We start from the raw sequence: 14,904 nt of genomic DNA, 5'->3' as shown, positions 1-14,904 counted from the left end.
TCCTATTCCTATTTCTTAAAACCCTGATTGACAAGTCTAAATCCACATAAAGAAGCTTTAATGGAAACCCCTAACCTCAACCAACATAATCAATCAGAACCATAAAGTGATTTAACTTTCTACACCTAAATGATCACAGCTCAAAGTAACCTGACCATATTATATGCAGAACTGCAAATCCCCAGAGATTAATAAACAAACGACGTGAAGGGAGGGCGGTGGCCCAGTAGAGTAGTTTAGGTTTAGTCTGCCTCAAGAAACAAAAAACTAAAGCAGATTCTTCTTCCCCTCCAAGAACAACTTAACTTTATTCCTTCACATTTCCTTTTCTGTAGTATCATTAGAAGAAGGAATTCCTCAAAAGCTTATGACGTACCTGCATGGATTAGTCCTTCGCTTTCTTCAGATTCTTCAATAGTCCCTTGAGAAGAAAGCAATGGATGACATGTAGGAGTAGATTTTAGCAGAAGAGGTCTCCTGGGCAAGGATTGAGATATACCAATCCAGGATCGGCCAGGTATGGGCATCGGCCTTGACCGATACCAATACAATCCGGTCGATCCGATACTGATACCTCAATCCATGCTCCGGGTGGAATTCTTATTCAATGGGAAGGATACAAGTCTGACCAGTGCAACTGTAACAATGGACATTGTTGAGACACTTTGATCCAATTTTTATGAATTCATCAGAGCTAGTGGTCTAAGAACAGACCATCCAAAGACATGAAATCAATACATTCTTACAACTATAATGGATTCCACTGTAATATCCCACTCATCTAGGCAATGCAAACATGAGAAACAGGTCAAGGAGAACAAACTTTTCTTCTATGGATTTTTTTTTTGTGCTGGATAGAAATTTCCATGCCAATGCATGTATATCTTATCCAGTTTTGTACAAAAAGGGCAAAACTATTCTCTTGTTAAGATTGATAACAAGAGATTAAATGGGCAGGGATACAAGATGAGTTCTTCCAAACCCTAGAATGCAACCTAAGCATCTCCTTTGCCTTCTCCTTGGTTTTAAGACTACAATCCACCTAAAGCACCAAACACAACTTGGTAACAACCCCAACCTGCAACATATCTTGAAGAACATTTGAAGTTGCAGAGAACCTCGAGATCGAAGACAATATCCTCACTCCCCTTTCACTTGCCACATGGGAAACCCTAAGTATCTTCTTAGACTCAACAGCAATTCCAGCTCCGTGTCTGAACAGTTCAGCTCTCCCTTACTGCTCATCTACACAAATGATCCAAAACAACTAACACCATCTCACAAACCCTCCTCTGATCTGTCGTCTCAATAAGCATCTCTACCTGTACCGAAACCGCACCTGCCTCTACTGCTTTAATCTTGTTTCGACCCCATGAACAAATCTCCATCAGTACTGAAACCACACCTTTCTGCCATAGATAGGACCTCTTGAATTGTCTGAATGTCAATGTCTCACCAAGGCACTACAGGAAGCAATCTTCCACTTACAATACTAGATGGTAGAGAAGAGGAAGACATGAGAAGTTTTAGATACACAAGTCTAGGCTAGGCAGGCTCTATTAGAAATAAAGGTAGGAATGATAAAAGCTACAACCAACAACATTAAGAAAAGTGGGAAGTCCATGGAGAAGCCATTTATGTTCAGTTTAAACCAGCAAGGAAATGGATTAAGCCACATAACCATATCAAACTCTGTGCCATGGCAATCTTACAAAATATGAGGGAAGCAACAAACTAGTCCTTGGCCATGGCCATCCTCAAGTTACAAACAGTGTGGTTGTATGTTGAAGAAGCTTGCTAATTATAAATGTGAGATTGTACAGTTTTCTATTATTTACAGAGGAAGCAAGAGATGGGTTCGCATCAATCGTCTTTCATTCTCATGCCATACCGAGAAGCAAGGCAAGTGAGAGTCTTATCAGCTACAACACTTGTTGGCTAAACAACGGTCCAGGGATCAAACCATGGTTCCCTAGGGAGACCAAGATATTTATCTTTAGGGTTTTGCACGCCCTGGGTTAGCCCATGGTGTCCCATGGGTGCCCCATTTTAATTTTAGGGTTTCCCATGGTCGCCCATGGGAACCCTGGTGCATCCCTATTAGGGTTTCTCCTTCCCTATTGCATTCCATAAAATTAATTATCACAATAGGGACGGAGAAACTCGTCTCTAGTCCATCACATGGCAAGAGGGATCCATTCCATACTCGAATGCGCAGCGGAAAATAATCGATTCGAGTTTCTTTCGCATTCCATAAATATTAATAATCAATGAACAGAATGAATTAATAAAGAACTGCTAACCTGGTGAGCCTCAAGTGTTGCTCCTCCAATAGACAGTGGTTCTTCCTCCAATGAGCGCTCCAAGCAAACTGATCTGAACCTCCAATGGTGCTACCAAGGTTCTACACGCCAATCCTAGATGCCCTCAAACTCCTCAGCACAGATCTAGGGTTTCACAAACCCTAACTCTCAAACACAGGTGAGAGAAGCAAGAAGAAGAAGAGAGATCACAAGAGGGAGAGAGAAAACCAAAAACATAGGAGAGAGAGTGTCTGCTCCAAAAACGTGGAGAGCTCCTCTTACCGCTTTTATGGTCCCCTATTTATAATAATAGGGTTTAATTAAATCCTAGATAGATTTAATAGAGCCCTAGTGAGAGTCGACTCTCTCTCTCTTTGCGTTCTGTTTAAACTCAAAGTGCTACACGGTGAAGAAGCGAGAATCTAATAGGAAAGTATTAATTAGATTCTTTATTTAATTATTAATGGATAATTACAATTAACACCAAATCCATTAATTAAATAAAGAGCCAATTAAATTAGCAAATTCCAAATAACTCCTATATGATAACAATTTATCATATACAACCCCCACTAATCAACACCATCATTATGGAATCTAGGGCATGTACACATGTCTTGCCAAACCCCAATCCATAGTACATGTCCATATAAGAGCGTCTGTGCATCCGATCGGGTCCATAAAACTCGATAAAATACTTTATTTGAAATAACTATAAATAATGTATCATTTTATGTAAAATAAATTTTGCAAAACCATTTCCAAAACGGTGTTGGATCCAGATTCGATCCGACCATGCATAGACAGTCTCTATCTTGGTGTTCCCCAATCGGTCGGTGGTGGCGTGTTGGATAACTCCTTCATTCACAAAGTGTTCACGCATTCCCGAACACACCGGCTTTGACTCGCTTGAGTCTCGGTCATTGATGAACCAAAGAATGCGATCACACTTTGCGATGCGAGGTTCCCTCAGTGCAGGTGTCGGTGACACATGTCTTTCCCTTCCTACATCGCGTGTACATGAGGGAATCGACAAAGTAGATTCTTCGCCAATGCACACATCAAACATGTGAGCACTCACATTCGTACCACGACATCACATGTCTAGGCATACCCAATGCGACAACCATATGATAAGGGTGCCCAACCCAAACCCTAGTCGTGACTACCATTTTAAGTATAACTTACGGACACATAATGCTCAAAAAGTTTATATCGCATGTGACAATATTAAACTAAAATGTATAAATGTTCAATACAAAGGTGAACCGGGTTGAACCGGATCGAACCGGGTTTGATGGACACACACTTGTCCAACAATCTCCCACTTGTACATCAAAGCCAATTCCCCATACATTTTAAACCCATGCCCTCCATGTGTTTCTCAAACACTCCTGGTGACAAACCCTTTGTCATGGCATCGGACACATTTTGATTGTGTCCACTTTGGAGATACTCACGTCCACGCTGGGATAATCTCTCGATGAGGTGATACTTCATTGCACGTGCTTGTTCCTCTGATGAGCCCTAGGCTCCTTAGCTTGTGCAATGGCCCCTCATTTGTCACATAACGGGGAATAGAGCCCTTGACAAGATCGGGGACTACCTCCAAATCGATAGAAATTTTCTCGCCAAACACCTTCTTTTCTTTGCATCACAAGTTGCAAGGTATTACTTGGTAGTAGAATCGGTTGTAGACTTTTGTTTCGCACTCCGCCACACAATGGCACCTCCACCCATTAGATATACCATCCGGGACGTGGATTTTCTGTCATCCTTGTCGGTTTGGAAATCCGAATCGTATCCCAATACGACAAGCGATCGGATCCAAAAACCAAGAAATATTCCTTAGTCCTTCTCAAGTACTTGAGGATATTCTTGATGACACTCAATGCTCGCGTCCAGGGTTAGATTGATAACGACTTACCATGCCTCTTGCATAGCAAATATCCACCTCGTACACAACATGGCGTACATAAGACTCCCTCTTCTGCGAGGCATAGGGAATCCTCTTCATCTCTTCAATGTCTGCGAGGCTGAGGACATTGAGATCGGAAAGACGACTCCATGTCCGAAGGGAACACTTCCCCTCTTAGAGTTCTCATACTAAATGCGCGAGGACTTTGTCTATATAGGTTGCACAGTGACAAGCCTAGCATCCTTTTCAGCGATCTCTTATGAGTTTGATCCCAAGGATATAGCTAGCTTCACCAAGGTCTTTCATCGAAAATGTTGTAGATAACCAGCTTTTTTCTTGATGAAAGGAATCCTACATCGTTACCAATCGACAATATGTCATCTACGTATAAAACAAGAAAACATACTGCCCTCCCACTGATCTTCTTATAAAGCATGGTTCATCCATGTTTTGATCAAAACCAAATGATTTGATTGATTGATCAAACCTGATGTTCCAGCTCCCGAAGCCTGCTTCAGCCCATAAATGGACCTCGCAATTTGCACACCTTTCTTTCTTCCTCCAAGGAAGAGAACCCCTCTGGCTGTTCCATGTAGATTTCCTCTTGAAGGAACCCATTTAGAAATGCAATCGCACATCCATTTGCGGATCTCATAATCAAAGTGTGTTGCGATAGCCAATAAAATCTGATGGATTTCATCATCGCCATCTTGGTGAAAAGGTTTCCTCATAGTCTATACCCTCTTTACTGGTATAACCCTTTGCTACCGGTCTCGCTTTGAATCTCTCGACCTTTCCATCTGCGCCCTTCTTCCTCTTGAAGATCCATTTACATCCAATCGAAGCTTGACGCCAAGTGGTGGATCGACTAGAGTCCGAGACCTTGTTGGAATGCATCGAATCGATTTCGAGCGCATTGCTTCCAGCCACCTAGTGGCATCAACATCCTTTAGAGCCTCGAGTATGTCATCGGATCATCATCCGATTCAACCGATACCATGTGAAACTCTTCCACTTGTTTCCTCTTCGGTTAGAAGAGTTAGCTGGTGGGTGGTCTAATAGTCCTCCCATGCGTCGAGGTTCCTCGGTGTTGGTATTTCGCGGGTATGTCGAGTTGGTCTCACTTGGGAAGTGACGGCAGAGCCATCGATAACTCTTTTATGACTCTTGGTTCGGACCTCGGGTCATCATTTCTTCCTCAAAAATGTGACATGTTTACTTACAATGACCTTTTGGTCAATGGGTCATAGAAATAATAGCATATCGTGCCTTTGGGGTAGCCTAAGAAATAGCATCTCAAAGTCCTGGATTCTAACTTGTCTGCATCATTGCTTTCGCACATGTGCTATGCAACTCCATACCTTAAGGTGTTGAATCTGGGCTTTCGCCCTTTCCACAACTCAAAGGGTGTCTTGGCTCTGAGACTTAGATGGAACCCTATTCAAGATATATATCGCCGTCTCTAAAGCGTACCCCCGAAAAAAGAGGCGCTCACTATAAGTGAGTATCGTCCTGACCATATCCAATAGGGTCCGATTGCGTCGTTCGAATACACCATTTTGTTGTGGTGTGCCTGGATTAGTTAGCTGACTAACTATCCCTTGGGATATGAGATGTTCTTTAAACTCATCCGATAGATACTCCCCTCCACGATCTAATCGTAAGGACTTGACACGTTTATCGAGCTGTCTTTCGACCTCGGCTTGAAATTCTTTGAATTTATTAAAGGCTTCCGATTTCCTACGCATCAAGTATATGTAACCATATCTAGAGTAATCATCGGTGAACGTGATAAAGTACTCATACCCATATCTTGCTTGTATGTTTATGGGTCCACACACGTCGGTGTGTATCAACTCAACGAGATCTGTGGCTCTAGCACCTTTATTGCTAAAGTTTCTTGGTCATTTTGCCCTAAAGGCATGACTCACAGTGGGGAATGGTTCCACCTTCGGACTCTCTAAGGGCCCATCCCTCACTAATCTCTGATTCGGTCCACATTAATGTGACCCAATCTTAGATACCGAGATATGTTGAGTTCACGGAGTGCTTTCCGTTTCAAATCAACATTTGAAACAACATTAGTTATAATAGGGCAATCTAAAAATACAAACCACTTTGCATATATCCGGATGCCACAAAGGAATTATTAAAGCGAATAATCAATTTAGAATTAAAGGAAAAACTATATCCGTCCAAAACAAGTTTTAAAGCTGAAATTATCTTCCTCTTGAAAGAGGGTACATAATAGCAATCCTTTAAAACTAAACTAGCGAACTAAAATTTAAAATAAAAGTTCCCACAGACCAACGCCATGGTCTCGGTTCAGTGCCCATCCGAAGACGCACTTCATTTCTTTCCGAGGTTCCTTGTCTCCTTGAACCCCTGCAAATCATTGCAAATGTGAGCAGTGGATCCATTATCCACCAACCAAGAATTAGTTGGTTCAAAAAGACAAATTAGACTTATAAAGAACGTGAACATCACATGTACCTTCTTTAGCAGCCTCTGTTTCATTAGGCTTCTTATCTTTCAAAGTTGCCGGTAAGCCGACGGTTTCTTTTCCGGTGACCCTCCTTCTTGCAATAGAAGCACTTGCCTTTGCCTTTATTGCCGGACTTCCACCCTTGGCTTTCGGGGTCTTGCCCTTACTTCCCTTTTTCTTCTTCTTCCCATTTGAAGAAGGCTTTGCCTCGATTGCATTGACCTCAGCCTTGTCCTTTTCAAGGACTCTTCAGCCTCTACCGGTGCATTAGCAAGCTCGGTGAGCTCCATCTCCTTCTCGGACATCTTGTAGGACATCCTAAAAGGTGCGTGGCGAGAAGTGAGTGACGCTAAGATCACATCGAGTCTTGTATCGCGAGGCTGAAATCGGTCCCCATGGATTCCGAGTTTTCAAGCAGTTGATCATTTTCATTACATGATCCATCACTGGAGTCCCCACAGAGACATCTTGGAGTTATGGATTTGACTCACCGCATCGGAGTGTGCGTGTGTCAAGCTGCTGTTGAATAATTCAACAAGCTTATCCATTTTACCCCAGCGAGTGTGTATATCCTTGGTGAGTCTACAACTATTTTTCCAACGATCCTAGGATATAGAGTGATGCCTTGGAATCCCTCATAAGGAACCCTTGCATCTCTTCATTTGCCTCAAAATCGTTCGGGTTGGGTTGAGGAGGAACTTGTTCATCTAGAGCGTGTCTGATCCTTGATCGGGGAGCAACTTAATGCTCGGTGCCAATCGACATAGTTTGTACCATTAAGTTTGTATTCGCTAATGAGTGTTAACGAGTTGGAATTAACGGCAGCCATCGTATATTAATCTACACATGCACAAGTAAATAACCACATGCTAATTAATGACCATTGAAAATAATAAATTGAGTACACACACATGAATGGTCTTTCATGATTTGGGTTTCCCTCATAACCCAAAAGATGAATTGGATACCTATAACCCTTGCATGGATAACTTACCTGTAGTCATTATACACACCATAGTAGTGTGGACTAAGCTGTCCACCTCATGGGCTTCTAATATTTTCGGCCACTGGGTGTCATGTCCAGATCTGTCGGTGACATACGCCTAAGTCATGTACTTACCTATTGCATTAGTTAGAATCATGGAATCATGAAAGATGGCCCTATCGCAATGCCCTCTCACTATCTATACCCTAACGTATCTAGATGGAGGTAAATATAGATAAATACGTGGCAGAGGTCTGGCAATGTCCTGTTGGCTTATGCGGGGTCATGTCACACATTTTCTACATTTATCTTCAATAGGAGGCCATGGACATGTCTCTGATTGAGACTAGTCCATATCATACATGTATTGTGAATAAAGAGGGATTAATTAGCTCTCCATACATGGATAGATTTAAACAACATAATTAATCAACATTAATTAAAAGTGATTATGGGATGGCGGCATTTTTATCGGAAGCAATTAAAGAACCCTCCCAATAAAAATAAAACTAATAACTTTGGGTGTATTTATCATGCCATGGATGCCACGCCTCAATCATCTCCTCCGCCCGATCACGTTTTCAAAGTAGGTGACTTGCATCTCCATAAGCTTTGAGCGCCACATGTGGATCACCATCTACATGCCCTAAGAGTCCTAACTCCTCTAAAATTATAATGGAAACCTAAGAAAAATTCTTTACACTTTCTTTTCCATAATAATAAAGAAACCCCGCATGGAGAAACCAACCCACCATTTGGGTTGCCCATGGGGTGGAGTACATTTGGTTATTAAAAAGAAAGGGGAGAGAGAGAAAGAGAGAGAGCATCACATCCACCCATAACCCCATGTATCACATACATAAACAATCCATCCATTTATTAGAATGCCATTCCCAGAATCACATCATAATATAATTTCATGCATGGGCATTAAAGCAAGTGAACCAAAAATTAAAACATGGATTCCTTCAATTATTGAACCACCACATCGCATGTGATATCATGTATCCAAGCCCATAAAATTAAAATCGCATTTTAATTGCAAGTGGGTAAAGAGGGAATCTCTTCACCTATCATCATCCTTCAAAAACAAAACAAAATAATAAAATTCTGTTTTGAAAAATTTGTTTTTTTTTTTTTTGTTAAACGGAGGGAAAACAAGGGGTGCATGCAGCCCACTTGCACGCGAGTTTGAGACACTCCTCTGCAGCCCATAGGCACGAGGGGCCCGGGACGGCGACCTTGGGCTGCGAGCCGCGAGCCTGCTGCCCATAGGCTAAATAAAGCCCACGGACAGCGGCTGCAGGCCGCAGAGCCGCAAGCTTGCTGCCGCATGCAAGCAACCCACAAGGGGATGCGCACAAGGGTAGGTTCATGGGAAGGGCGTGCGTAGAGGCTTGGCAGCGTGCGCTCCCCCCCCACATATAGAACATGATTAAAAAATTTTAAAATAAAAATTAGTAATCACTACCTAATTGGATACATGCTTCAATAATTGGAATGAACAAAACAAACCAAATCCATCATTACATGGGTAGGTTGTTACACTAACAACCTTGTAACTACCCATGTGCACATGGGAAGGTTGTTACAACAATCATATCCTAACCACCCATGTGTCAACTTGCATCCCACTCATGATAATCGTATTAACCATTAATTATCTAATATTAATGGGTGGGAAAATGGCTCGATACCACACTTTGTTGGCCAACAACGGTCAGGATCAAACCATGGTTCCCTAGGGAGACCAAGATATTTATCTTTAGGGTTTTGCACGTCTGGGTTAGCCATGGTGTCCCATGGGTGCCCCATTTTAATTTTAGGGTTTCCCATGGTGCGCCATGGGAACCACAGTGCATCCTTATTAGGGTTTCTCCTTCCCTATTGCATTCCATAAAATTAATTATCACAATAGGGACGTAGAAACTCGTCTCTAGTCCATCACATGGCAAGAGGGATCCATCACATACTCGAATGCGCGTGGAAAATAATCGATTCGAGTTTCTTTCGCATCCCATAAATATTAATAATCAATGAACAGAATGAATTAATAAAGAAGCGCTAACCTGGTGAGCCTCAAGTGTTGCTCCTCCAATAGACAGTGGTTCTTCCTCCAATGAGCGCTCAAGCAAACGGATCCGAACCTCCAATGGTGCTAGCAAGGTTCTACACGCCAATCCCGGATGCCCTCAAACTCCTCGGCCTTAGATCTAGGGTTTGAAACCTAACTCTCAAATACAGGTGAGAGAAGCAAGAAGAAGAAGAGAGATCACAAGAGGAGAGAGAGAAACCAAAAACATAGGAGAGAGAGTGTCTGCTCCAAAAATGTGGAGAGCTCCCTCTTCTGCGTTTTATGGTCCCCTATTTATAATAATAGGGTTTAATTAAATACTAGATAGATTTAATAGAGCTCTAGTGAGAGTCTGACTCTCTCTCTCTTTGGCAGTTCTGTTTAAACTCAAAGTGCTACACAGGTGAAGAAGCAGAATTTAATAGGGAAAGTATTAATTAGATTCTTTATTTAATTATTAATGAATAATTATAATTAGCACCAAATCTATTAATTAAATAAAGAGCCAATTAAATTAGCAAATTCCAAATAACTCCCAATATGATAACAATTTATCATATACAACCCCCACTAATCAACACCATCATTATGGAATCTAGGGCATGTACACATGTACTTGCCAAACCCCAATCCATAGTACATGTCCATATAAGAGCGTCTGTGCATCCGATCGGGTCCCCATAAAACTCGATAAAACACTTTATTTGAAATAACTATAAATAATGTATCATTTTATGTAAAATAAATTTTGCAAAACCATTTCCAAAACGGTATTGGATCCAGTTACGATCCGACCATGCACGAGCAGTCTCTATCTTGGTGTTCCCCAATCGGTCGGTGGTGACCGTGTTGGAAAACTCCTTCACTCACAAATTGTTCACGCATTCCCGAACACCGGCTTTGACTCGCTTGAGTCTCGGTCATTGATGAACCAAAGAATGCGATCACACTTGCGTGTGGGTTCCCTCGGTGCAGGGTGTCGATGACACATGTCTATCCCTTCCTACATCCAGCGATAATACATGAGGGAATCGACAAAGTAGATTCTTCGCTAATGCACACATCAAACATGTGAGCATTCGCATTCGTACCCTGACATCACATGTGTAGGCATACCCAATGCGACAACCATATGATAAGGGTGCCCAGCCCAAACCCTAGTCGTGACTACCATTTTAAGTATAACTTATGGACACATAATGCTCAAAAAGTTTATATCGCATGTGACAATATTAAACTAAAATGTATAAATGTTCAATACAAAGGTGAACCGGGTTGAACCGGACCAAACCGGGTTTGATGGACACACACTTGTCCAACAACACTATCAATCATCTCAAATTTCTTGTAGTTCGCTTGAAGAACCTCATACTGATGCTTCATTAGCTTCTCTTCTTCTTCCAGTTCCAGCTGCAAAAGAAAAACATGGTTTTTCATTCTCTATAAAAATTAAAGGGAATACACAGTTTTATCATTCCGCCAATAAAAATAGTTATAGTACATTATCATTCCGCCACTAAAAATTTAACGTAAGAAACCTGGAATGCATGGGAATACACAGTTTTACCTTCTTCAACAGAGAAGCTTCTGCTTGATGTTTCTTGATCAGATCCTTCTCCTTTGTTGCCACCTCAAAGTTTGGGTCCATAGGATCCGCCCAACGACACCGAATATCTAGACCTGATTTTTTGGGGCGATCAAACATCTCTTTTTGAGTAACACATGCTCTCACAGGTCTTGGCATCCCAGACATCATGAAGGGGTAATTGGTCATCTCCTCAACAATGCTTTGGGCTTGTTTTACAGTTTCCAACTCCACCAAGGCACACCGTGGGATGTTGCTTGGTCCCATGTAGTTTGGAATGAACTGCACCTCAATGACATTCACAAACTGCCCCAGGGCAGATTTTAATACAGCAGCAGTAACATGTGGTGAGAGGTTGTCAAGAAAAACAGTCCTCTTCAACTTCTCCTCTAAGGTATTGTACACCTCCTTTGGAGTCCCCATGAAGAGGCAATAAATGTAAGACTCCTGCAGGAAACAGGGGAATTGAGCAATGAGCAAACTACAAATGCAAGGACAAACAATCCCTGTTCTTAATTATAAACCTAGAGGGAGATCCATAGAAATTCCTTTTTTTTTTTAAATGGTGGATGAGGGGTAGACATGGAGAACAAGGTATGCATCACATAACTAAAACTCAGATCAGTTAGGGAACTTTCATTATTTGAGATATCTGAGTTATAATTTAAGCGTTCATTCTATATGAAGTTTACTGTTTAAGGTTTGACTTGGTCAGATATGTGCTCTTATACATTTAACTGACATTTAACAATATTAAACACCTCAGTAATACATATTACATTGGTATCACATTTACATATTTCTGTGAAGAAACTCCATATTAAGAAAACATAATTTTACAAGTTTCTAAACAGATGTTTTTGGGTCTGGAAGCACCAGAACATAGAAACATCAGAGGCCCTCATGTGCCAGTTTCTCTAATAATATTCCAAGAAGAGATGGAATGCTACAACTTAAACCATATTCAAGTTGGCTTCGGCATATGGATGCACTGAGATAGGCAGGCAGCCTGGAAAAGATGCCCTTTATATATCTCACGCATGGGTTTTCTGATTTAATAAATGAATTCTCCCATCATACTTGATGATATATCATATTACTACTTTCTATCTCTCATAGGACCTTTTTTGTAAATCAGGTTTGAGCTTAGTAGCCAAAATTAATTTAAAAGAGTAAAATCTATACTACATAACATGAAAATCCTTCACTTCTTTGGCCAGGGGAGGGGGTGTGGGTTGTATTACGATATTAATGAATGGTCCAGTTTACAATGATAAAGAAAAACCTAACCATGCAATAAGTTGTAACCAAACAGACCCAATCACCTTTTCTTTTACTTGCTTAACAACAGACCCGAGTCACTTCACTTTACCAAAGCAATTTTTGTTTCCATTCACCTCACTTTTAGCCAAACAGGGCATGACTCTTCTCTGCCCCTACTGTTGCCTCCCACTTTGGCACTCTGCCAATCTGCCCAGCAGCTCCTGGAATTTGGTGCCTCACCTTTTACCAGCCACATTCAACCCAAAGTGAGTACTTTTCTTCTCTTTGTGATTTCCGATTTATGCGGAGCTCATGTTTTCTATTTTTCCCCATTTTAATTAATAGATTCCCTAACCCTCTCTGGCCTCTGCAGCTGTCTCAACTCTCAACCCCCTTCCATTCCCTCCGCTGTAGCCACACATTTCTGATCTCTCTATATATACTTTCTTCCTTGGTCAATTAAACTTGATTTTGTCCTAATTTATTCCCATTTGTTTTCGGTTAGGTTTATCTTGAACAAAGGACATGTTAACTGAACAAGCTTAAGGACTTTGGTTGTTATTTTGGAGGTTAGTCATAAACTGTAATCTGATTTATCTTAATATCCCCTAAACTTGGGGTGTCCTTAATATTGTTTTTTTAGTCTTTAAGTTCCTGTAGTGGCTAAATGAGAAACAAGTCTCTACTTGTGCTACCATACATAAGGGCATGGTCGGTAACAGTTCAGAATCAGAGTTTTGAGGAATGATGTGACTTGTCATTAATGATGGAGGTCCATTTTATTTATATTGAGATTACATTCTTAAAAGGGAAAAAAGGGAAAAACAACTAAAACCCTAAAAGTAACGTGTTGATAACCTTCTGGTCAAAGGAGGAATGCGACTCCTGCCCGGACATTGCCTAACCCCGGCCGAAGGGAGGCCCTACCCAGATGGATTGATATTGCATATGAGACACGCCCACTCTGAAGCAAAGTTAATTATCTTTCAGATTGTAGATAGAGGAGATCCCGCTATAAACGAGAGGATCAAGTTACTGCATCCAAAACAAAATAAGTTAATGTCGTTTTAGGTATCTGAACTATCATAAAGGCAAGATTCCATGGGAGATTTTTCATGGGGGTGCAAGTGATTTGTGTCCAGACGGATTTTTACAATGTCCAGGATTGAGCTGAAAGGCTAGGGACTCTGATAGACACGGACGTGGAGTGGCATTGCGGGTGGTGGAAGGATGATAGTCCTATTTCAAATTCTCTGGACATCATGAGGTTCTTTAGGTGGTCTCATGTGCTGGTAGGGGGTGGGGGAAGAAGAAACAAGTCCTAAACTACCAATCAAAGAAAGAGTAGGTGTGTGAATAAAGAAAAAACTAAGTGGAAGTGTATTTTCGACCCAAACTAAGCCATGGCATAAACCATGCCTAGATACCAGAAGACCAGTTTTCCCGAAAAAGTCGATACGATATGAATTATGATACCGGATCCAGGCAGAATGGGAATATACACCTCTGGATGTCTTAAATATACAGCCTTGAGATAAGAAGCTTAAACAGCCTTGGGATAAGAAGCTACTCAAACTGAACCGGAAACAACACTCATTCAACTGTCCCTCGGAGACACAGTCGAGAAGGAAAAGTGACTTAATCTATGTGAATCTCTTCCCGACCACTCGGCTGGAAGGATGGATTCAATATAGAAATGGTTGTCCTACTCGACCACACGACCACCCGGAATAATCCTCACGGATCTCAACACTCCCCTCAAGTTGTTGATGCAAATATATCATGCATGCCCAACTTGGAAACCAAAGATGAAGCACTTTACAATTTAAACCTTTTGTAAACACATCAGCTAACTGGTTAACAAAAGGAATACAAATTATCCCTTGTTTAAGCTTTCTCTGGACGAAATATTTGTCGATCTTGATATGCTTCGTCCTGTCATGCTGGACGAGATTGTGAGCAATACTAATGGCAGCCTTATTATCACAGTAGAGGCGCATAGGGTCTTCAGAAACAACTCCCAGATCACTCAATAGACCCTTAAGCCATATGAATCCCTTGTGCCATGGCATGATATTCAGCTTCAGCACTGAAATGTGATACAACCGACTATTTCTTGCTTCGCCATGTGACAAGGTTGCCCCTAAGAAAGGAACAATACCCAAAAGTAGATCTCCAATCATCTAGACCCAGCCTAATCGGCATCAGTAAATGTTTCCAGTCTTAAGTTCTCATTGTTAGAGAAGAGAATACCTTTCCTGAGAGAAGACTTTAAATATCTCAATATCCGG

The 14,904-nt window shown here is 41.4% G+C and overlaps 1 protein-coding gene across 1 annotated transcript; it reads right to left on the bottom strand.

The window, feature by feature from the left end:
- Positions 1–1,638: 1,638 nt before the first annotated feature.
- On the bottom strand, positions 1,639–12,090 carry LOC122663091. Its single transcript, XM_043858796.1, has 3 exons — positions 11,295–12,090; positions 11,091–11,203; positions 1,639–1,931 (listed from the first exon to the last, which is right to left on the bottom strand). Exons 1-3 carry the CDS (start codon positions 11,771–11,773, stop codon positions 1,864–1,866), a joined length of 660 nt encoding a protein of 219 aa, XP_043714731.1. The 5' UTR covers positions 11,774–12,090; the 3' UTR covers positions 1,639–1,863.
- Positions 12,091–14,904: the final 2,814 nt, after the last annotated feature.

This window comes from Telopea speciosissima, chromosome 5 (genome assembly GCF_018873765.1).
Source record: "Telopea speciosissima isolate NSW1024214 ecotype Mountain lineage chromosome 5, Tspe_v1, whole genome shotgun sequence".
Lineage (NCBI taxonomy): Eukaryota > Viridiplantae > Streptophyta > Magnoliopsida > Proteales > Proteaceae > Telopea > Telopea speciosissima.
Note: the sequence above shows the minus strand (reverse complement) of the source record. Positions and strands in the feature narration are given on the sequence as shown.

Bases quoted from the DNA above. Each gene is read 5' to 3' on its own strand.
- LOC122663091 (XM_043858796.1), bottom strand. From the start codon at position 11,773: ATGGGGACTCCAAAGGAGGTGTACAATACCTTAGAGGAGAAGTTGAAG. The intron at 11,204-11,294 runs GTTAAATTTTTA...ATTTTTATAGAG, and splicing joins ATGCATTCCAGGTTTCTTAC to AATGAAAAACCATGTTTTTC. The intron at 1,932-11,090 runs GTGTTGTTGGAC...TTTAGCCAACAA, and splicing joins GAAATTTGAGATGATTGATA to GTGTTGTAGCTGATAAGACT.